This window comes from Barbus barbus, assembly GCF_936440315.1.
Source record: "Barbus barbus genome assembly, chromosome: 7".
NCBI lineage: Eukaryota > Metazoa > Chordata > Actinopteri > Cypriniformes > Cyprinidae > Barbus > Barbus barbus.
The window spans coordinates 20,716,425-20,741,371 of NC_136735.1; the positions used below are offsets into that span (position 1 = coordinate 20,716,425).

General features: G+C 38.6%; 1 protein-coding gene across 2 annotated transcripts in view; it reads left to right on the forward strand.

Moving 5' to 3' along the window:
• Nucleotides 1-24,947, forward strand: part of LOC306872827 (radixin-like) — a 96,374-nt gene that overhangs the window by 45,880 nt on the left and 25,547 nt on the right. For both annotated transcript variants that reach the window (XM_079421688.1, XM_079421689.1), the window contains exons 3-5: nt 6,639-6,722; nt 8,709-8,804; nt 9,665-9,787. In XM_079421688.1, coding sequence (XP_079277814.1) covers nt 6,639-6,722; nt 8,709-8,804; nt 9,665-9,787 — 303 coding nt within the window. The remainder of the gene's footprint in view (nt 1-6,638; nt 6,723-8,708; nt 8,805-9,664; nt 9,788-24,947) is intronic.

Consider the following 24,947-nt stretch of genomic DNA (forward strand, 5'->3'; position numbering starts at 1 on the left):
CAACCTGTGGTATATGGCAGACAGAGCCACTGAAAACTCTGCTGTAACTCAATCCCAGTAGGACTGCTCATTGGATCACCTTTCTCTTATGTGCATGTTTGTATGAGGTGGAGAGGATGATAGATACTAACATTTATTGTCAGCACAATCAGAAAAAAATACATTTTAAAAAAAAAAATACTGTTGCTACTATATAGGGGTGTCGAAATTAATCGTAGCATCGATGCATCGCAATGCAGAAGTGGGCGATTCTGCATCAATGCAGTAATAGACCATAATCGATTATAGCCTAAGGTCATTCACATACGCTCTTGTCACACGAGTATTAAAAATGCACTCTCTATTTTTAAATTTGAGATCTGGGCACTTGGAAAAACCAAGCTTAGTGCGGAAAAAAACGATTTTGAGCTGGGCTTTTTCCCCGCTATGGCACGTGTGTGCGCTAGAGACAATCGCGGCGGGCTTCATTGCACAGAATATGCGCTGTGAGATGCCTGCGCATTGCTTGACTCTGTGTGCTTCCACCCGCCGTTATTTCAGTGTTTTACTTTAGATACGCTTTCATTTATGCCGTTTGGAATAGTTTGTGTTTGTCCTGAAGCTCGCGCTTGCGGTTAAATGCACTTCCATTTCTGAATAATTTTATGATACAAAATTTATGTAAACGCAGTCAGTTAGCCTATGTTTTCAGAACAGGACAAAACATCTGATATGTCGAAATAGATGTGTTCATTAGTGTGAATGCAGCCTGTTAAAGCTGTCACTGTCTATGATCTCATCAGTAATCAAACGGCAATAATGCTGAGGAAAAAAGAAAAACCCATAACTATGATCGTCTGTAAAGTTTGGGATACTTAAAGCACTCTCAGATACTGAAAGTACGTTTTGTTTATCACTTGTAATTGTCTTTTCCCCTCTTTATTAGGCCTACTTTGTTTTCTTGTATGTTTTGAAGCTATATTTATTTTGTTTAATTCTTAACAATTGTTTGCTTTATTATTAATTTGTCATTTATTTTAAAAAGTAGTCTGCTTATATATTTTAATAAAAATGCACAAAATAAATTTGATTTTAATCTTGATACATTGTGATATCGAATTGAATCATAAACATTATAATCGTAATCGAATAAATATTTATTCCATGGTCTGTCTGAATACTGGATTCTGATTGGCTGGCAGGTGTTGATTAAATTCGTTTAACTGCACAGGTAGTTCCAGGTCAGTTTAATCACCTTTCCATATTAATGCGCTGCTTTAATTGATGCACACTAACCAACACACATCACTGGCATGCACACACAGAGAGAGAGAGAGAGAGAGAGAGAAAGTAAATTTTATTTAAATAGCACATTCAAACATAGCAAAGCTATCCAAAGTGCTTAACAATGTAACATAAATTTAAATGAGAAAAGAAAACAGAAAAGAAGCAAACAAGAGAACCAATAAAACATCAATAAAATTGAAATTAAAATGCTAAGGAAAAAATGTTTTCAATCTTGATTTAAAACTGGTAATGGAAGGTGCAAGGCGGCAATTGGTTCCATAGACGAGGGGCATTGACTGAAAAGGCTCTGTCACCCTTGGTTTTCAAACGGGAGCGAGGGACCGATAAAAGAGCCCTGTCAGTGGATCTTAAATGTCTAGTAGTTGACAAAGGGATAAGAAGAGCTCTAAGTTAAGACAGAGCTTGATTGTTAAGAGCTTTGAAGACAAACAGCAGAATCTTAAAATGGACGGGAAGCCAGTGTAGTGAGGCTAAAATTGGAGTGACGTGATCATATTTCTTTGCCCCAGTAAGCAGCCTTGCAGCTGCATTTTGTACCAACTGGAGACGTGAAAGCGATGACTGAGGAAGACCTGAGAACAGAGAATAAACGTGAGGTAATAAAAGCATGAAGAACTTTCTCCAAATCTTGAAAAGACAAAGTTTTAAGTTTGGAAATGACCAGCAATTGATAAAAACTGTTCCTAACAACTAGGAACCTATCCAATGTTGGATAAACATAATTCTGAGTCTATAATAACACCCAGGTTTCTAACCTGTGAGGAAATGGAGGGGAAATGGTTGCCCAAATTTGACTCACTTTATCAACAAAAAATTTCAAATTTCTCACAGAGCCCTGCTGACAGCTCCCTAGAATACTGGGAATTCGGATTAATAACTGCATTTATTGTGGAGAATAAAATCTTAGGTCTATGACAGTTTGCAGAAATCAGATCTGAAAAATATTTTGATCTGGCTGACTTAGCAGCGCTCTGAAACTTAACCAGACACTCTTTAAAAATCTCAAGAGACGCAGTCAGCCGATCATGCTTCCATCTCCTCTCTGTTTTACGGCACACCTGTCTAAGAGAGCGAGCATTGTCATCCAACCAGTAATACGATTTTATCTTAGGTTGTTTCAATTTAAAAGGAGCAATCGAATCTAAAATATTAGTATAATCTGTGTAAAAGAGAGAAATCAAATCGTTAGGCCCATAGGATGTCTTTGCAGAATGCAAGATAGATTCTTCAACAGCATTAGCTAGATAATGTTCACTGAACTGAGAAACAGTCAGTGAGTTTATAAAACGAGAATAAGAACCAACAGGCTTATTCACAGTAGCAGAGCTCACAACAGGAACCTTAAAAACAATGGGTTTATGATCGGAGAAGGAAGCATCATCAATGAAAACATCAACTACAGAGGAACCATATGACATAATAAGGTCAAGAGTGTGACCAAGGACATGAGTTGCTTGATTTATATGTTGAGAAAAACCAAACAAGTTCAATATATTATTAAACTCAGCAACCAAAGGACGCCCCGGGCAGCAAAGATGTATGTTAAAATCACCCAGTAGCAACATACGATCAATTGGGCATCGTTTAAATGCCACGGCCTACCTGAGCATTGTTTCTGACCATGTCCATCTCTTTATGACCACCATGTACCCATCCTCTGATGGCTACTTCCAGCAGGATAATGCACCATGTCACAAAGCTTGAATCATTTCAAATTGGTTTCTTGAACATGACAATGAGTTCACTGTACTAAAATGGCCCCCACGGTCACCAGATCTCAACCCAATAGAGCATCTTTGGGATGTGGTGGAACGGGAGCTTCGTGCCCTGGATGTGCATCCCACAAATCTCCATCAACTGCAAGATGCTATCCTATCAATATGGGCCAACATTTCTAAAGAATGCTTTCAGCACCTTGTTGAATCAATGCCACGTAGAATTAAAGCAGTTCTGAAGGCGAAAGGGGGTCAAACACAGTATTAGTATGATGTTCCTAATAATCCTTTAGGTGAGTGTATATGTATATGTGTATATATTGTGGTGGGAGGAGCAAACGACAGACACAGTGGGTGTGGCGTCAAGCCTCGGAGAGGTTTTTATTAAACAAATAAAGGGGAAAAATAAAGTGTCCAGGGAAAATAAAGTGTCCAAAGGAATAGGGAACCTGGTGTCCTCGCTGTGCCACGGGGCTAGTGAAGGAGGTTAGTGTTCGTCAGGGAAGGGTCCAGGGAAGGGGCGGAGTCCGGTGGCCGCACCCGCTCCCCTCTCGGGGCCGGGAGCGAGTGGCGGCGGCGTCTCTTGCGCGGCTTCGTCCATCTCCTGGGTTACCGGCGCTTCTGGGGGACTCGACGGCCCGGCATCCTGGCCCGTCAGCCGCCTAACGGGTGCGGCAGTCCTTCTCGACGCACCCTTCCTGGACCCACGAGGACACCAGCGTGCATGCACTGGGAAGAGACCGGTCTCCCGAGGAGAGGCGCGCTCGGCGTTTAAACAGCGGCGGTGATGAGGCTCTATTCACATCAGGTGCGCCTCATCACACGCCGCCAGCCCTAGGTGTTCAGCGCCCCTCCTCTCTCACACACCCACTCCCGTCGGGAGCCTGGTGAAGGGCGGCGAATACGGGACGGGGTGGTGATGATGGACAGGGGGGAGGCAGCCGACTCGTCACAATATATATATGTATATATGTGTGTGTGTGTGTGTATGTATGTGTGTGTATGTATGTGTATACCGCCGGGTCCCGCGTGACCCAACGCAAATCTCACGGGAGCGGGCGGTTTGAACTTTTCTGCGGGCGGGAATGAGCGGCTAAAAAAAAACACTGCGGGATCCGGAGGTAGCCTAGCGACATGGTCATTGTCAACAAAATCAAAGTACTTGAAGTCTAAAGAAACGCGCGGTAGCCTAAGCGTTTTAGATGTCCCCGATAGCCCAGGCTATATTCATCTTCCCTACCAGTGCGTCAGAATACATGCAGGTCAGGGAAAGAACCAAACATGAATCTCTTTAATAATAGCAATACAATACATTTTTTTTTTTCCTGCGGGACGGGAGAAGACACAAAATCAATGCATCTCTATTATCGTGCGGGAATAAATTCTCAGAGTTTTCACATACACAATTATACAGAGTATAACCAGCAGTGAAATGTAGGTCAGGTCCGCTCCAAGGACAGTGCAATTATATAGAATACAAATATTAAGAAAAAGAATAAAATAAAATAAAAGATAAAAAAAAAAAATATATATATATATATATATATATATATATATATATATATATATATATATATATATATATATATATATATATATATATAAATGTGCAGGTCAGTATGTTGTTGACTTAAATAGTAATAAAGAGGAATGTGCAAAAAAATGTGTAAAAAAGTTGTACAGGGTATTTAAATGGCAGCAATATGAGGTAGAGAAAAATTATTAATAGCTTATTGATATGGTGATATTTACATTGAGTCAAGTGATGTTATGACACAGAGTTAGAGTTTCGGAGCCTGATGGCCTGGGGGAAGAAGCTCCTCCTAAGTCTCTCAGTTTTTGCCATCAGGCTACGGAAGCGCTTACCAGATTGAAGCAAAGTGAATAGACGGTTACCAGGGTGATTTGAGTCCTTGATGATTTTGACAGCTCTATTTTTGCAGCGTTTGAGGTAGATGTATTGCAGAGAGGGGAGAGCAGACCCTGAGATGCGCTCAGCTAAGAGCACAACTCTCTGTAGCTTTGCAGTCCTGATTGGAGCGGTTTCCATACCCCACTGAGATGCACAATGAGTCAATACACTTTCTATGGTCCCTGAATAGAAAGTTTTCAGGATTGCTGGTGAGACCCTGAATTTCCTCAGCTGTCGCAGATGGTACAGTCTTTGCCTGGCTTTCTTAACCTGTTTGGATGTGTGTAGTCCAAGTCAGGTTCTCGGAGATGTTTACACCGAGGTACTTGAAGCTACTCACCCTCTCCACAGGGGTCCCACTCATCATAAGAGGAGTGTAGGGCTGCTGCTGTCTCTTCCTAAAGTCCATGATCAGCTCTTTAGTTTCGCTCACATTCAGAGAGAGACAGTTGTCCTGGCACCATGATGTGAGTCTCTCTACCTCATCCAAGTATGCGGTCTCATCATTGTTGGAGATGAGGCCCAGAACCACAGTATCATCAGCGAATTTGATGATAGATGTGGAGCTGTGAGAGGACACGCAGTCATGCGTGTAGAGAGAGTTGAGCAGGGGACTCAGGACACAGCCCTGTGGGGCTCCTACGTTCAGAGTGATGGAGTTTGAGGTGAACTGGCCAACTTTCACCACTTGAGATCTGCCGGTAATTTTATTTTCTCTATAACGCCAGATCACAACAGAAGTCATTTAAAGTTACCTTTCCTATAGAACAGGTCAATACCTTGTTCTTTTATTAAACTAAATAGCCTTATGTTGTTTATCCTATTTACATGACGGCATGTAATTTCAGTCTCTACATTACATGAATGAATGATGCATTTATATAGCGGTTTGTGTATTGCTGTACACCCAAAGCGCTTTACAATCATGTGGGGGGGGTCTCTTCTCAACCACCACCAGTGTGCTGCATCCACATAGTCGCGCGCTCTGTATCGCGCACTGATGCACACACACAAACATACAAACGTACGCATGTATGTATGTATATGTATATGTGTGTGTGTGTGAGAGAGAGATATATATTTTTATGGGATAAACATTCAATGTTTTTTATTGTAGTATTAAATCCCCATTATTTTCCCCCCTAAATTTTTTTTTAATTTTCATTAATTAAAAGATAAATTAAATGAATGTTTTATGCCTTAAAAATTGCAATACACAACACAGAATTTCTGAGGGGAAAAAAACATAGGGCTATTGTAAGAATAAATTAAACTTGTTTTATGCTTTCAGATAATTAGACATGCAAAACACAGAATTTTGTAACAATAAACAAAGTTTGGAAAAAAATTTCATAGGGCCCTAAACATGTAATTTTTGTTAAACTTTTAATAAATTGATTATAATTGTTCAAGTTTCATGATTTTAATTAGCTAGACATACTTTTTGATTAATAAAATGTAATTTAACCATTAAAAAGGAATCCAGAAAAATTAAAACGGAAAAAAACGGAATTCACCCCCACCCCCCAAAGCCGAAAACCTAGGGGTAACCTAGATATATATATATATCCTGGAATCTGATTGGCCTAGAGTCTTCCAGGAGTGCGATATTTCACGTATACTGTATAAGTATACTAATCAGTCTTAATTGGTCAGTAATCAGTGTAAAATAAAAATGAACAATCAGGATAATTTATAATATATATTTTTATTCTTGTCTACAGATTAATGTGCGTGTGACTACTATGGATGCGGAGCTGGAATTTGCCATCCAACCCAACACCACTGGCAAACAGCTCTTTGATCAGGTAAGTGTCTACATTTAAATTCCACTGTTTTGAGTTTAAGTACTTCAAATAAGTATTTGACCCCTTCGCAAAACATTACTTAGTACTTGGTGGCAAAACCCTTGTTGGCAATCACAGAGGTCGGATGTTTCTTGTAGTTGGCCAACAGGTTTGCTCACATCTCAGGAGGGATTTTGTCCCACTCCTCTTTGCAGATCCTCTCCAAGTCATTAAGGTTTCGAGGCTGATGTTTGGCAACTCGAACCTTAAGCTCCCTCCACAGATTTTTTTTATGAGAATTAAGGTCTGGAGACTCCAGGACCTTAATGTGCTGCTTGAACCACTCCTTTTTTTTCTTTGCCTTGGCCGTGTGTTTTGGGTATTTGTCATGCTGGAATACCTATCCACGACCCATTTTCAATGCCCTGGCCCTGACGGTACATGGCCCCGCCCATCGTGCCTTTGATATGGTGCAGTTGTCCTGTCCCCTTAGCAGAAAAACACCCGCCAAAGTATAATGTTTCCACCTCCATGTTTGACGTTGGGAATGGTGTTCTTGGGGTCATAGGCAGCATTCCTCCTCCAAACACGGCGAGTTGATGCCAAAGAGCTCGATTTTGGTCTCATCTGACCACAACACTTTCACCCAGTTCTCCTCTGAATCATTGGTGAAGCAATCAGAGGAGCAACTGAATCGTGAAGCAGCCGTGGCAATTTCTTGGCCACCATTGTTTCATGATGCCAATCTTTTGTCTGGGACAGCCGAAAACATGCAGTGTGTTTAAGGCTTAAGAGAGTGCTCCTAATCTCAGCTCGTTACCTGTATAAAAGACACCTGGGAGCCAAAAATCTAGCTGAATGATAGGGGATCAAATATTTATTTGACTCATTAAAATGCAAATCAAATTATAACTTTTTTTAAATGTTTTTTCTGGATTTTTTTGCTGTTGTTCTGTCTCTCACTGTTCAAATAAACCTACCATTAAAATTATAGACTGATAATTTCTTTGTCAGTGGGCAAACGTACAAAATCAGCAGGGGATCAAATTATTTGTTTTCCCCGACTGTGTGTATATGTATGTATGTGTATATATGTGTATGTATGTGTGTGTGTGTGTGTGTGTATATATATATATATATATATATAATGTGTGTGAGAGAGAGAAATAAATAAAATAAATAAATAAATAATATCCTTAAAGGGATAGTTCACCCAGAAAAACCTGTATGACCTCCGTTCATCTTCAGAACACAAATTAAGATATTTTTGATGCATTCTGAGAGTTCTCTGACCCTCCTATAGACAGCAATGTCATTAACACGATCAAGGTCCAGAAACGTAGCTAGGAGATCGGTAAAATATTCCATGTGACATCAGGGGTTCAACCGTAATTTTACGATGCTACAAGATTACTTTTTGTACGCAAAGAAAACATAAGTAACGACTTTATTCAACCATTCGTCTCCTCCGTGTCACCCTAGCACCATTTTGGAGAGTATCCACTGAAAGTAAACGGCTGCGCCACGCGGATACGTTGTTTTCATTCAAATCAAAGTGTAAACGACCGTTTACGTTCAGTGGATACTCTCCAAAAAGGCGCTAGGGTGACGCAGAGGAGATGAATTGTTGGCTGAAGTCATTATTTCTGTTTTTGTCGCCTACAAAAAGTAATCTTGTAGCTTTGTAAAATTACGGTTGAACCCCTGATGTCACATGGATTATTTTACTGATCTCCTTGCTACGTTTCTGGACCTTGATCGTGGTAATTACATTGCTGTCTATAGGAGGGTCAGAGAACTCTCAGAATGCATCAAAAATATCTTAATTTGTGTTCTGAAGATGAACAAAGGTCTTACGGGTTTGGAACGACATGAGGTTGGATGAACTATTCCTTTAATATTGTGTAGTTGAATTCATTAAGAAATGGGAACTTCGATGTTAAAAAAAAAAAGTCTATTTCATGTTGATTTTTGAATAAAATTAATTTGTTCATGGTCATCCTGCAGGTGGTGAAGACTGTAGGTCTGCGAGAGGTCTGGTTTTTCGGTCTGCAGTATGTGGACAGTAAAGGCTACACAACGTGGCTGAAGTTGAATAAAAAGGTAAGGCTTTCCCTCCCACTTTTCTATGTCTCTTGCTAGTACTGCTGTTCTTATTAAACCACAATTCCACTACACCTCAGATGTGCAGTTTTAACTGGCTTCCTGTTCAACTGAAGCAAAAAAAAAAACAGTGGGGGGAAAATTAGCCTGTGGTTACAGATGTCCTGCTGTAAAAGCCTGAACTTTTCTATAAACAGCTCTATGGAAACTTGCAAAACCAGCCTTAAAGGGTTAGTTCACCCAAAAATGAAAATTCTATTAATTATTACCCTTGTCATCCCAAACCTATTTGACCTTCATTCATCGTCGGAACACAAATTAAAAAAAATTGTGATGAAATCCATGACCTTTCTGACCTTCCATAGACAGCAGTGCAAATACCATATTCAAGACGCAGAGAGGTAGTAAGGACATTGTTAAAATAGTCCATGTGACATCATTGGTTCAACCTTGATTTTATGAAGCTACAGGAATACTTTGTGTGTGCAAAGAAAACAAAAATAACGACTTTATTCAACAATTTCTTCTCTTCCGTGTCAGTCTTTGACGCGCATTCACCAACGCCGGCTCCTGGGTCAGCAGCACTACACGCATGCGTTGTGGTACTCTCGTGAACACGCGTCGAAGTGGTAGCTTGGATACTTGATTTAGGTTTTATATGGCATTCCAGTAGCTCAAACAGAATGTGGTGCTAGCAGTGCCAAGGACATGGGTTCAAATCTCATTTCTCAGCAAATGCACAACCTGAAATGTATACCTTGCATGCATTGTACGTCGTTTTGGATAAAAGTATTTGCCAAATTTCTTAACTTTATTTGCCCTGTTGATTTATTTAATGTGTTTCTGTGAAAACTCGGCAGGTGACTCAACAGGATGTTAGAAAGGAAAACCCTCTGCAGTTCAAGTTCCGGGCAAAGTTTTTTCCAGAAGATGTTTCTGAAGAGCTGATCCAAGAGATAACACAACGTCTCTTCTTCTTACAGGTATTGGGAAACCTAGTCTCCATACACTTGCCATCAAATTGTGTGCATTTAGTTTAGAAAATGACTGTAATATATTGTGTTAGGATGGATATGGAGTAATTTCAGTGGTGCTGAACCAAAAACAATGTGTCGTGATCATGGGTGTATCCACCATATACTATACATTGGCTCAGTATTATAGCTAGGTAGCTAGCATGATACCCTGAAAATAGGCTGAATAATGGACTGCTGGAATCACAGACCAAGGAGTTCCAGCACTTCGCACTCCATTGATAAGCCTCTATTCATTCGTTGATGGCCTGGCCTGTTTGTTTTTACGATCTGATCCGTGACTGAACGGATATAAGTTGACACATTGATTTGAATGGAAACCTATCTGATCCGGTGCCGTGGATTCAAAAACTTAATTCTGGTAGGGGAAAAACTTTTAAAAGGGGTCCATTTACTCTGTCATCAGTGTGTGTAGTTCTTTTTTCCGTCTCCCCCCGTGTGTTGTGTGTGTGTGTGTGAGAGAGAGAGATATTGACTGATGTTTTTAAAATTCACTTGGCACTTAACAGGCTTGGTAAAGTCAAAGCAAATAACACTCGCACCAATAAAAACAGAATTTTCAATGCATCAAATTTAAATGATCATTAGGGTCAGTCATTGTTTTTCAAGAACAACTATAGCTGCGAGCAGCGATGACGGGCCCAAGCCGGCAGCATACGCCACCCCGGTGGCATCGATAAAACGGTGCCCAGCGAGCACACACATTACAGTAACCCTCTGGCAGTTTGGTTTTAAGCAAATCGAGTAAAAATAAGATGCTGAATTCAAAGCATTTTGAAAACGACACACTTCCTGCAGCCAGTTGGTGGCGCTATAACTTTCAGTCATTATAGTCACATCTATCTGATCGGCATCATACAATGAACAAATCACTGAAGTTTGATCAACATCATACAATGTATATGGACGTTATTAGGCATTTCCTGGGTCTCATTTTTCGCCATAACTTCATCGCCTCGCCACGGGCAAACCGTTCGACATATCAAAAATATCTTCGCAATTTAGCGTCCCCAATGTCTTGATCATGTTCACCGGGTTTGGTGGCAATCGTATGGAAATCCTCAGAGGAGTATATCAAATTCCAGAGCATGCGCTTTTTAAACAGCCCTGAATAGCCGACTTCCTGTTGGGCGGAGCCTAAGACATGCAGCGTGAAAGTTGTTCAGCTCAATGAGTTCTATATGTGTACCGAGTTTCATATGAATACGTGCAATTATGTGTGAGCTATACATCAAGCATTCTGACAATTTTCCAGGGGGCGCCGTAGAGCCCCTGTGCCACGCCCGGGTCCCAGCCTCAGCGGCGTCCTAATGGCCGCAGGTTCCAATGTGCGTGCCAATTTTCAAGAGTTTTCGGGCACGTTAAGGCCCCCAAAAGTGCCCGGATAGTCGAAAAAAAAAAAAATTAAAAAAAATAAATAAATATAGCTGCAAGCAGCGATGACGGGCCCAAGCCGTCAGCATACGCCGCCCCGGTGGCATCGATAAAACGGTGCCCAGCGAGCACGCACATCACAGTAACCCTCTGGCAGTTTGGTTTTAAGGGATACGGCAATTAAAGGGTTAATCCAAACCATCAACTCTGTGAAACACACACAGAACAACATATAAATCTTTAAATTCTGTGAAAATATATCTTTCATTGGTAGTTCATGTTAGTTAATGCATTTACTAATGCTAACAAATGAGAAATTATTATAGTTACCAAAGCTTTTAATGATTTATAAGCATTTATTTTTCCATTAACTAACATGAATAATTTACTAACACAAATGAATAAAGTAAAAAATATATTGTTAATATTTAATGTTATTTGTGAATTAACCAATGTTAAAAAACAACATTATTTAACTGTTGTTAGTTAACATCAAGAATAATTATATACCATTTAATGTTGATCAATATTAATTCCAAAATGTGTTAATATATTATTAAATTTGACAGTTTTATCTTTTGAGCATGACTATTTTTCTAATATTAAAAATATTTTGTTCATTGTTAGCTCATTGTAAGTTCATACTATCAATGAAGAATTAACATGCTGTAAAAAATATTAATGCATTCCCTACTGTTAACAAATGAGACTTAATTATAAAGTGTTATCAAAACCTTTAATGCTTTATAAGCATTTTTTAAGGATTTTATTGAGAAGTTTAAACAGACCCTCTCTCTCTTTCTCTCTCTCTCCCCCATCCCCTCCCCCTCCACACTCACTGAACTCACAGTCAGTCACCCACCCAGTCACCCACCGCACACATTAGAAGCACAGTGACAGGAGATCTCTGATCGTTTTAAAATTTTCCTCTCGCCATAGTGTGTTGTAAATTCATGAATTAATCACATATCCTCAGACTGTCTTGTTCTGTGTATGTAATTTTTTATAAAAGTGTTTGGAAGCTGCTCTTAAAAGATAAAAAAAAAAAAAAAGTGTTTTTTTTACTGTAACTTTAATAAATTGCCATTAAATCACCGTTCAAGATATCCTAAATCGGTCCGCAATGTAGCATCTTCAGTATTTTGGAATCATGTGAAAAAATGTTTGGTGTGAATTTTTGGTTTCTGCTTGGAGGAGTATGAATTTCTTTACAGCCCTTTTAAAAAAAAAAACACAAAAAAAAAAATAGCCGATTTCCTGTTGGTCGTAGCTAATGACTGTAAATTAGAAAGTTGTCCGGATTAATAAGAACAATTTATGTACCGAGTTTGGTGTCTGTAGCTATTGTGACGAGTCGGCTGCCTCCCCCCTGTCTATCATCACCACCCCGTCCCGTATTCGCCGCCCTTCACCAGGCTCCCGACAGGAGTGGGTGTGTGAGAGAGGAGGGGCGCTGAAACAGCCAGGGCTGGCGGCGTGTGATGAGGCGCACCTGACGTGAATAGAGCCTCATCACCGCCGCCGTTAAATGCCGAACGCGCCTCTCCTCGGGAGACCGGTCTCTCCCCCGTGCATGCACGCTGGTGTCCTCGTGGGTCCAGGAAGGGAGCGTCGAGGAGGACTGCCGCACCCGTTAGGCGGCTGACGGGCCAGGATGCCGGGCCGCCGAATCCCCCAGAAGCGCCGGGATGCCCGAAGATGGACGAAGCCGCGCAAGAGACGCCGCCGCCACTCGCTCCCGGCCCCGAGAGGGGAGCGCGTGCGGCCACCGGACTCCGCCCCTTCCCTGGACCCTTCCCTCCTGAACACTGCCCTCCTACACAGCCCCGCAGCACGACGAGGACACCAGATCCCCGTTTATTTTGGACACTTTTCCCCCTTTGGACACTTTATTTTAATATATTGTTTAATAAAAACCTCTCCGAGGCTTGACGCCACGCCCACTGTGTCTGTCGTTGGCTCCTCCCGCCACACTATCATTATATATATAATCATTAATAATTATATACCATTTAATGTTGATCAATATTAATTCCAAAATGTGTTAATATATTATTAAATTTTAAAGTTTATCTTTTGAACATGATTATTTTTCTAACATTAAAAAGTTTAATAAATGCTTTAAAAAAATTGTTCTTTGTTAGTTCATACTATCATGGAAGAATTAACATGCTGTAAAAATATATTTTTCATTGTTAGTTCACGTTAATTAATGCATTTCCTAATGTTAAGAATTGAGACCTTATTATAAAGTGTTATCAAAATCTTTAATGATTTATAAGCATTTTTTAAAGATTTAAAAAAACAGACCCTCTCTCTCTCTTTCTCTCTCTCACCCAGCTCCTCAATCCACACAGTCACTCACACCCCACCCCACCCCCACCCCTCACTCAGATGCAGGCTGACAGGGATCTCACTCAGAAGCAGTATAACAACTGTCTGATAGTTTTTAAATTTTCTCCTAAGCATAGTGTATTGTAAATTCATGAAATTAATCACATATCCTCAGACTGTATTGTTCTGTGTATGTAATTTTTTATGAAGTGTTTGGACGCTGCTCTTAAAAGGTTAAAAAAAAAAAAAAATTCTCTTTTTTACTGTAACTTTAATAAATTGCCATTAAATCATCGTTCAAGATATCCTAAATCCGTCCGCAATTTAGCATCTTCAGTATTTTGGCATCATGATAAAAAATGTTTGGTGTGATTTCCGTGTTTCTGCTTGGAGGAGTATTAATTTGTTTACAGCCCGTTTTTAAAAAAAACCCACATTAAAATAAATATAGCCGACTTCCTGTTGGTCGTAGCTAATGACTGTAAATTAGAAAATTGTCCGGATTAATAAGAACAATTTATGTACCGAGTCTGGTGTCTGTAGCTAAAACTAACCCCCCCATTTTTGACAAAAGGTGGCGCTATAGAGTGCCTCTTCCACGCCCGTTTATGAGCTTTTTCCAGTGTCTAACTATCATTAAAATGGATATGTGTGTTGAGTTTCATGACATTCTAAACATGTTATCTGCCTCAAAATCCCCAGAAACGAATTTTCAACTTTGACACGTTGCCATGGCAACATAATTTTAGATATCAATATTCCCTTCACAGTTTTACATCGGCCATGTTTTGACATTATTCTGGTGAAGTTTGAAGCAAATAGAGTAAAAAGAAGATGCTGAATTCAAAGCATTTTGAAAACGACACACTTCCTGCAGCCAGTTGGTGGCGCTATAACTTTCAGTCATAATAGTCACATCTATCCGATCGGTATCCTACAACGAACAAATCACTGAAGTTTGATCTACATCATACAATGTATGTGGACGTTATTAGGCATTTCCTGGGTCTCATTTTTCGCCATAACTTCATCGCCTCGCCACGGGCAAACCGTTCGACATATCAAAAATATCTTCGCAATTTAGCGTCCCCAATGTCTTGAGATCATGTTCATCGAGTTTGGTGGCAATTGTATGGAAATCCTCAGAGGAGTATATCAAATTCCAGAGCATGTGCTTTTTAAACAGCCCTGAATAGCCGACTTCCTGTTGGGCGGAGCCTATGAAATGCTGCGCGGAAGTTGTTCGGCTCAATGAGTTCTATATGTGTACCGAGTTTCATATGAATACGTGCAAGTATGTGTGAGCTATACATCAAGCATTCTGACAATTTTCCAGGGGGCGCCGTAGAGCCCCTGTGCCCCGCCCGGGTCCCAGCCTCAGCGGCGTCCTAATGGCCGCAGGTTCCAACGTGCGTGCCACTTTTCAAGAGTTTTCGGCCACGTTAAGGCCCCCAAAAGTACCCGGATAGTCGAAATAAAAAATAATAAAAAAAAAATATAGCTGCGAGCAGCGATGACGGGCCCAAGCCGTCAGCATACGCCACCCCGGTGGCATCGATAAAACGGTGCCCAGCGAGCACAAGCATCACAGTAACCCTCTGGCAGTTTGGTTTTAAGGGATACGGCAATTAAAGGGTTAATCCAAACCATCAACTCTGTGAAACACACACAGAACAACATATAAATCTTTAAATTCTGTGAAAATATATTTTTCATTGGTAGTTCATGTTAGTTAATGCATTTACTAATGCTAGCAAATGAGAAATTATTATAGTTACCAAAGGTTTTAATGATTTATAAGCATTTTTTAATGATTTATTTTTCCATTAACTAACATGAATAATTTTTTCTAACACAAATGAATAAAGTAAAAAATATATTGTTAATATTTAATGTTATTTGTGAATTAACCAATGTTAAAAACAACATTATTTAACTGTTGTTAATTTACATCATTAATAATTATATACCATTTAATGTTTATCAAAATCAATTCCAAAATGTGTTAATATATTATTAAATTTTAAAGTTTTATCTTTTGAGCATGACTATTTTTCTAATATTAAAAATATTTTGTTCATTGTTAGTTCATTGTAAGTTCATACTATCAATGAAGAATTAACATGCTGTAAAAAATATATTTTTCATTGTTAGTACATGTTAATTAATGCATTCCCTACTGTTAACAATTGAGACTTAATTATAAAGTGTTATCAAAACCTTTAATGCTTTATAAGCATTTTTTAAGGATTTTATTGAGAAGTTTAAACAGACCCTCTCTCTCTCTCTCTCCCCCTCCACACTCACTGAACTCACACAGTCAGTCACCCACCCAGTCACCTACCGCACACGTTAGAAGCACAGTGACAGGAGATCTCTAAGTTTTAAATTTTTCTCCTCTCCATAGTGTATTGTAAATTCATGAAATTAATCACATATTCTCAAACTGTATTGTTCTGTGTATGTAATTTTTTATGAAGTGTTTGGAAGCTGCTCTTAAAAGATAAAAAAAAAAAAGTTTTCTCTTTTTTCTGTAACTTTAATAAATTGCCATTAAAACACCGTTAAAGATATCCTAAATCCGTCCGCAATGAAGCATCTTCAGTATGTTGGCGTCATGACAAAAAATGTTTGGTGTGATTTCCGTGTTTCTGTTTGAAGGAGTATTAATTTGTTTACAGCCCGTTTAAAAAAACAAAAAACCCACATTAAAATAAATATAGCAGACTTCCTGTTGGTCGTAGCTAATGACTGTAAATTAGAAAGTTGTCCGGATTAATAAGAACAATTTATTGTTTAGGGTTTATCCATTTAGAGTTTGGTGTCTGTAGCTATCATTATATATATATATAATCATTAATAATTATATACCATTTAATGTTGATCAATATTAATTCCAAAATGTGTTTATATATTATTACATTTTAAAGTTTATCTTTTGAACATGACTATTTTTCTAACATTAAAAAGATTAATAAATGCTTTAAAAAAAATGTTCTTTGTTAGTTCATACTATCATGGAAGAATTAACATGCTGTAAAAATATATTTTTCATTGTTAGTTCACGTTAATTAATGCATTTCCTAATGTTAAGAAATGAGACCTTATTATAAAGTGTTATCAAAATCTTTAATGATTTATAAGCATTTTTTAAAGATTTTTAAAAAAACAGACCCTCTCTCTCTCTTTCTCTCTCTCACCCAGCTCCTCAACTCACACAGTCACTGACAGCCCACCCCACCCCCACCCCTCACTCAGTAGCAGTGACAGGGAGATCTCACTCAGAGGCAGTCTAACAGCTCTCTGATAGTTTTTAAATTTTCTTCTCACCATAGTCTATTGTAAATTCATGAAATTAATCACATATCCTCAGACTGTATTGTTCTGTGTATGTAATTTTTTATGAAGTGTTTGGAAGCTGCTCTTAAAAGATAAAAAAAAAAAAAGTTTTCTCTTTTTTACTGTAACTTTAATAAATTGCCATTAAATCATCGTTCAAGATATCCTAAATCCGTCCGCAATTTAGCATCTTCAGTATTTTGGCGTCATGAGAAAAAATGTTTGGTGTGATTTACGTGTTTCTGTTTGGAGGAGTATGAATTTGTTTACAGCCCGTTTTTTTTAAAAACCCACATTAAAATAAATATAGCCGACGTCCTGTTGGTCGTAGCTAATGATTGTAAATTAGAAAGTTGTCCGGATTAATAAGAACAATTTATGTACCGAGTTTGGTATCTGTAGCTAAAACTAACCCCCCCATTTTTGACAAAAGGTGGCGCTATAGAGTGCCTCTTCCACGCCCGTTTATGAGCTTTTTCCAGTGTCTAACTATCATTAATACTCATATGTGTGTTGAGTTTCATGACATTCTAAACATGTTATCTGCCTCAAAATCACCAGAAACGAATTTTCAACTTTGACACGTTGCCATGGTAACATAATTTTAGATATCAATATTCCCTTCACAGTTTTACATCGGCCGTGTTTTGACATTATTCTGGTGAAGTTTGAAGCAAATCGAGTAAAAAGAAGATGCTGAATTCAAAGCATTTTGAAAACGACACACTTCCTGCAGCCAGTTGGTGGCGCTATAACTTTCAGTCATAATAGTCACATCTATCCGATCGGCATCATACAACGAACAAATCACTGAAGTTTGATCTGCATCATACAATGTATGTGGACGTTATTACGCATTTCCTGGGTCTCATTTTTCGCCATAACTTCATCGCCTCGCCACGGGCAAACCGTTCGACATATCAAAAATATCTTCGCAATTTAGCGTCCCCAATGTCTTGAGATCATGTTCACCGAGTTTGGTGGCAATCGTATGGAAATCCTCAGAGGAGTATATCAAATTCCAGAGCATGCGCTTTTTAAACAGCCCTGAATAGCCGACTTCCTGTTGGGCGGAGCCTAAAACATGCAGCGTGAAAGTTGTTCAGCTCAATGAGTTCTATATGTGTACCGAGTTTCATATGAATACGTGCAAGTATGTGTGAGCTATACATCAAGCTTTCTGACAATTTTGCAGGGGGCGCCGTAGAGCCCCTGTGCCACGCCCGGGTCCCAGCCTCAGCGGCGTCCTAATGGCCGCAGGTTCCAATGTGTGTGCCAATTTTCAAGAGTTTTCGGGCACGTTAAGGCCCCCCAAAAGTACCCGGATAGTCGAAAAAAAAAAAAAAAAAAAAAAATAATAATCCTTAGGGGAACAATAGGGCCCTGCGCCTTACTGGCTTGGGCCCTAATAAAATAATAATCCTTAGAAGAACAATAGGCCCCTGCGCCTTAGTGGCTTGGGCCCTAATAAAAAAATAATAATCCTTAGAAGAACAAGAGGCCCCTGCGCCTTAGTGGCTTGGGCCCTAATAATAATCCTTAGGAAAACAATAGGGCCCTGCGCCTTACTGGCTTGGGCCCTAATAATGTTACATTGATGTTAACTATTGATACAAGGATACAAGGATGTTTATTTGTCACATACATAGAGCTACTTGTGTAAACATGTAGGTAGAGGTGCAGATTGGAAGATGCGAGGGGGGGGGGGGGGGTGTTGGCTGTGGCTTAGTCCTGTGTATGTGTGTGGGGGGGTAGGCATAGTGTAGTTGTAAGTTTGATTTCATGATTGATATGATTTAATTCACATGAAACGCACAATATTCAAAATGCTTTAGGTATGTAAGTTTTCCTCACTGGAAGCCATCCTATTTGCTGCTATGTCAGAGAATTTGCAAACTGTTCTTTCAATGCGAATTCAAATGGTCAATGTATTCCTCAAAACTATGTTCTAGATGAGCAAATCTTTATCAATATATGAAAATTGTGAATTGTGGGAAATGCACTTATGCTAAATGCAAAAAATATCTGGGGAAGGGCTCACATTTGGACCCCCCCAATATCTATACTATGGTTACGCCCTTGGTCGTGATTGTAATTTTGCCAAATGATTGTTATTACCACAATTTCAGTGATCATGTATATATGGAAGTAAAATAATGATATATGCAATGTTCCCGCTAAGCTGCACGCACGCAGAAGAAATAATGTGCCGCTATAGAGCCGGTGTCGCTATAGAGTTAGAACCAGTGAATGTGGTTTACAGGTTTCATAGAAAAAGAATGATGTGCCGTGCACCAAATGAGTTGCTGTAGGAAGAAGAAAATTTGCACACACCTTGGAATAATCAGCCATTAGGGCCAGGCTGAAGCTAATACATGGGCGTGGTTCTACAGTGCCTCCTAGAATGTGGTGGTACATATATCATACAAACTTGTAGGGCTGCCCTCTTAATAGTTATCTAACCATTAGTCAGTGAGAAGAGGACGATCAAAGTTTTATAAGTTGTTTAAGGCCTTTCAGCATCCATTCACTGTGACCAGTCAGCATGATCAAAAACTCCTGTTTGCATTTTTCCTTCAAATAACAAGTCAAGACAACTCGCACAACTCATGGTTCGGACCGTATTACAGATTTTGAGTAACAGATTCTTTTTTTTTTTTTTTTTTGGGAGGACCTTTATTATTTAAAGAACACTTTAAATACTACTTCGATACCACAGCAAAAAAACTAGTAGCATAACTAATAAAGGTTTAACATTTTTAAAGACGTGAACTGTCAATAATAAAATAAGAACAAATAAACACATTTCTAGCATAGACAAAAACTGACAAATAAAATAAGGTCTAACATTAAAAAAACGAATCACTCCAAGGCACTTGAAATTATAGTGAAAAAATGTAAAAGCCTTTATTCACATGGCTTTACATTAAAAACATCACAAGTGCAGTTGTGTTAATCTGTTTGTAACATTTGTTTATACTTTTTTTTGTATTGCTTTATTGTATTTAAGTGTTCAGTTCTTTGTGTTATAAGAAAAGAGTTATTAAACCTGCTACATTGTATTATTACAACACTTTTTTTTTTACCATGATAAAAGCTTTAGCAATTATCGCAATATGAAAATTTGATACCATCACATGCCTACATGCAAATATTCAACATCAAGGATCAAGAAAAGGGGCACAAATATAGTCAAAGTCTGTGGGTTTTTGCAGAATACAGTATTTTCTCGGGTACTATAAATTACAAGCTCATTAGTCTAATGTGTTCGCTCTGGGGCGTTCTCAGATTTCCAGTTAAGTATGAAATTTTTTTTTTTTTTTTTTTTTTTTTTTAGCTGCACTATTATGCAAGCAAAATAAAGTAACCTTCATAAGTCATGTGAAGTGAACTGATATCACCTATTATCTACATTTTAGGATCAGTATGATTCTTACATTTACACTGCTGTATAATACTCTGTATAATTGTGTGTGAGACAAATAAAATCTTGAATCTTCTTTGATATTTCAGAAATTGTTGCAATAAATATACATTGCATATAAATATACATGAGCTTTCAGAATGTCTCCAAGGCTGGACAACTCCAGAGCATATCAAGAAGAGTCCCAGTAGATGTTTTACATCTTTGACACATGGCAGAGATCTCACCACTATGTTTGTTTAGTCCATAGGGGGTGCAAATATATGTTCAGTGTAAGATGTTAAATTATATTTTTATAATATAATATTAAATTATATTTTTTGTAATATAAATTATAGTTTTGGTGGGTACCAATACACTTTGTGACTTTTGACTTCTCATCTGGCTATAGAAGCACCCCCATCTTCTAGTTTTCACTTAAAGGGGTCCTGTTATGCTTTTTCACTTTTTGAATTTTAGTCTGTGTGTAGTGTGTATGTTTGGGCTTAAAAAGATCTACAAAGTTACAAATCTCAAAGTCCACTCCAAAGGGAGATATTTCGTTTTTAAAAAATCCCTTTTCAAGAACTATAACGAATGTCTCGTCTGGACTACAGTGTTGTTTTCCGGGTGTTGTGACATCACAAAGCGGCCCATTAGAATATCATTAAAATAAATCCTGCCTACGGAAATTCAAATGGTGAGGGGCGAGGTCGAGTGCATCAGACAAGACGACGACGATGACGAAGTATTGCTGCTGTAGCTTCAAGTTTAGTGCAAGTTATTACACATACATATTTACATAATTATTCAGGTGCATGTTACAATTATGAAAACGTTTTTATAAATTGCTGACAGTACAATTCTGGACAATGATGTAATCTGCAGAATTTACACTTCAACTATGAGACTACAGTGTTTCCCATACATTTGTGGCGCCCGCCACAATATCAAAACTGTCCGCCGAAAATAGATTTTCCAAAAGGCTTTGATTTGATGTTGAATAAACATGAGCACTGCACATTTCAAAATCGAAACCCGGTGCGGATGTTTTTATCTCACTGTATTTTTGAAGGAAATTTTCATTTCATCTTGCATGTAATGTCTGATAAAGCAGCGTTTGTGAGCTGAGAGCAGCTTTGTGTACACCGTTACCGGGGAAACCTCAATCTCTACCACTCCAACAGTGTAATGAATTTGCATACATATGCCGCCACAAAGAGAGTGTCTCTGGGAAACACTGGACTATGGTATAAATAAATCCAACTGAATAACAGTTTCACTGCAATTCATGATATAATGTTAGAATTAAAGAACAATAAACATAATGCATATTACCTGTGTAATATTATAGTAATAGTACCATATTACCTAGTACTTATCTGTACATAGTAAATGCAGTAATTTTTAAGGGGTTCTTGACGTCCTATCTAAATTGTGATTTATCAAAAAAAAAATGTCAGTAATGTATAATAAGGTTAAACACTCAATTTTCAGTTAAAGACATTTCATTATTGAATTCAGAGATGTCATTGTCTAGCTGTTACGGGAGTGACGAGACGTGAGACGTGCGGATCCATTTGCGAAGCTTTATTAAAAGACGTGGTCATACAGGCAGGGTCGAGAGACGGCAAACAGGTATGGCAGAGGCAAGACAGAGCAATCCGTGGAGCAAGCGTGGGTCGACGATCGGCGTACCAAATCCAGACAGGGCAAGGCAGAGAGAATAATCCAAAAACACGGGCAGGGTCAGACACGGCAAGATAAACAAGACAAGACTACTAAGGAAACGCTTTGTAAAGCAGACTGGCTAACAATACTCGGCAGCGAGCAAGAGCAAGTCCCAGGCTTAAATAGTGTGTGTTTGGGTGATGGTGATTGCGAGATGGTTCTCAGGTGTGGGCGTGATCAGTGTGAACAGCTGTGAGTGATTAGTGAGTGCAATGGATGGTGGGAAATGGAGTCCAATGTGCTGTGTAGTGTGAAAGTCCATGTGGTGCGCGGGTGACCTCTGGTGGTGAGTAAACTGAAGTGCATGGCCAGGATTCGTAACACTAGCTCAGTTTAGTTTAAATAGTATCTGTGAAATCAAATTGACGATAATCGCTAGAAATTAAGTATCCCCAACTGAGCGAGCCAGCAGTGGCAAGGAACCAAAACTCCCACTGTGACAGAAAGGAGAAAAAAACCTTGGGAGAAACCAGGCTCAGTCTGGGGGCCAGTTCTTCTCTGGCCAGGATATTATTGTTTACTTATTGTTTTAATTAAAATTTTAAATGTATAAATGTATTATATTTCTATTTTTATATTGTTAAATTTTCTCTAGCTGACTCTAGCTGCTGCATTTTGGACCAACTGTAATTTGTTAATCAAGCGTGCAGAACAACCACCCAATAAAGCATTAACAATAGTCTAACCTTGAGGTCATAAACGCATGAATTAGTATTTCTGCATTTGACGTTGAGAGTAATGGGCCGCAATTTAGATACTGTATGTTTTTGAGATGGAAAAACGCAGTTTTACAGATGCTAGAAACATGGCTTTCAAATGAAAAATTGCTATCAAACAACACACCTAGGTTCCTAACTGATGAAAAATAATTGACAGAGCAGCCATCAAGCATTAGATAGTGTTCTAGGTTATTACATGTGGGGTTTTTAGGTCTGATAATTAACACCTCTGTTTTTTCAGAATTTAGCAGTAAAAAGTTACTCGTCATCCAGTTTTTTTATATCGACTATGCATTCCGTTAGTTTCTCAATTTGGTGTGTTTCACTGGGCCGCGAAGAAATATAGAGCTGAGTATCATCAGCATAACAGTGAAAGCTAACACCATGTCTCCTGATAATATCTCCCAAGGGTAACATGTAAAGCGTGAAAAGTATCGGCCCTAGTACTGAGCCTTGAGGTACTCTATACTCCATACTTGTGATCGATATGATACCTCTTCATTCACTACTATGAACTGATGGCTGTCAGATAAGTACGATTTGAACCATGCTAATGCACTTCCACTAATGCCAACAAAGTGTTCTAGTCTATTTAAAAGAATGTTGTGGTCGATAGTGTCGAACGCAGCGCTAAGATCCAGTAGAACTAATAAAGAGATACAACCACGATCAGATGATAGAAGCGGGTCATTTGTAACTCTAATGAGAGCAGTCGCAGTACTATGATACGGTCTAAATCCTGACTGGAATTCCTCACAAATACTATTTTTCTCTAAGAAGGAATATAATTGCGAGGATGCTACCTTTTCTAGTATCTTTGACAGAAAAGGGAGATTTGAGATCGGTCTGTAATTAACTAGATCTTTGGGGTCAAGTTGTGGCTTTTTAATGAGAGGCTTAATAACAGCCAATTTGAAGGTTTTGGGGACATATCCTAATGACAGTGATGAATTAATAATAGCTAAACTATACATGTGACATGAAGTGCAAACAACAATAGCAGGAGAAGCCATTACTCACTGTGATTGATGAATGATACCAACTTAACTTACCACTTACCACTCTTGTTTGATGAACTCGTGAAAAACGGAGCGAGAGAGAAATGAAAACGGAGCGAGAGAGAAATGAAAACGGAGCGAGAAAAAAGAAAACCATAATAGCCGCTTATAGAAATGCGAATGGCTGTGAAATTGTGAAAAATAATGCGTTTTTCGAACCACCAAGCATGTGAGGATGTTCTACTACACCCCCAAAACAAAATCAAGACTTTGTAAAAGAGCATAATAGAACCCCTTTAAAAGGGTTACTCCACCCCAAAAGGAAAATTTTGTCAATCACTTACCCCCATGTCGTTCCAAACCCGTAAAAGCTTTGTTCGATTTCGGATCACAATTTGATATATTTTGGATGAAAACCGGGTGGCTTGTTCCATTGACTGCTAAGTAAATAACACTGTCAAGGCCCAGAAAAGTATGACAGACATCATCAAAATAGTCCATCTACCATCAGTGGTTCAATCTGAACTTTATGAAGCTATGAGAATACTTTTTGTACGCAAAGAAAACACTGATGGCAGATGGACTATTTTGACGGATGGTCTTTCATATGTATGAGCGTATATATCCTTCCAAGCCTACTTGCCTATCAGTCATTCTTGAGAAGTGGGAAAAAACAAGGTGCAAAATTGAAAAAATAAAACCTTGTACTGAGACAAATGAAACTACATTTATGTATCTTATATGTACTAAGCTACTGAGCTATGCTTTGATACAACCTCCCAACTTTTCTCTGTTTTAACAAAATGTGCTTTTTTACCTTGGACTGTGTAATATAATTTAAACTTTATCTTTAACAACATTCAAGATGTTTTTAACATTTCTCATTCTCATGTTAGCAGACAGATTACACTTTCACACGTGACCAACAATTCCACAACAAATATAAAATATCAGAATGAAATATTATCAAAATATTCCTCTGACGGAGGTGACAGAACTGACGGAGTTGATGCATCTAATGGTGGTGACGAAAACCTGAATTTGTAGTCATTTTAACTATCAAATACATTGAATCATTCAATTAGTGTCTTAAAGCAAGCACAACAATGTTATTGCTTATAAAGCTTTCATTCAAGAGTCACATTTAAGTATTTTGATATGAAACCTGCTTCAGGAGAATAAAATTATCTAAATATTTCAAATAATTTCCT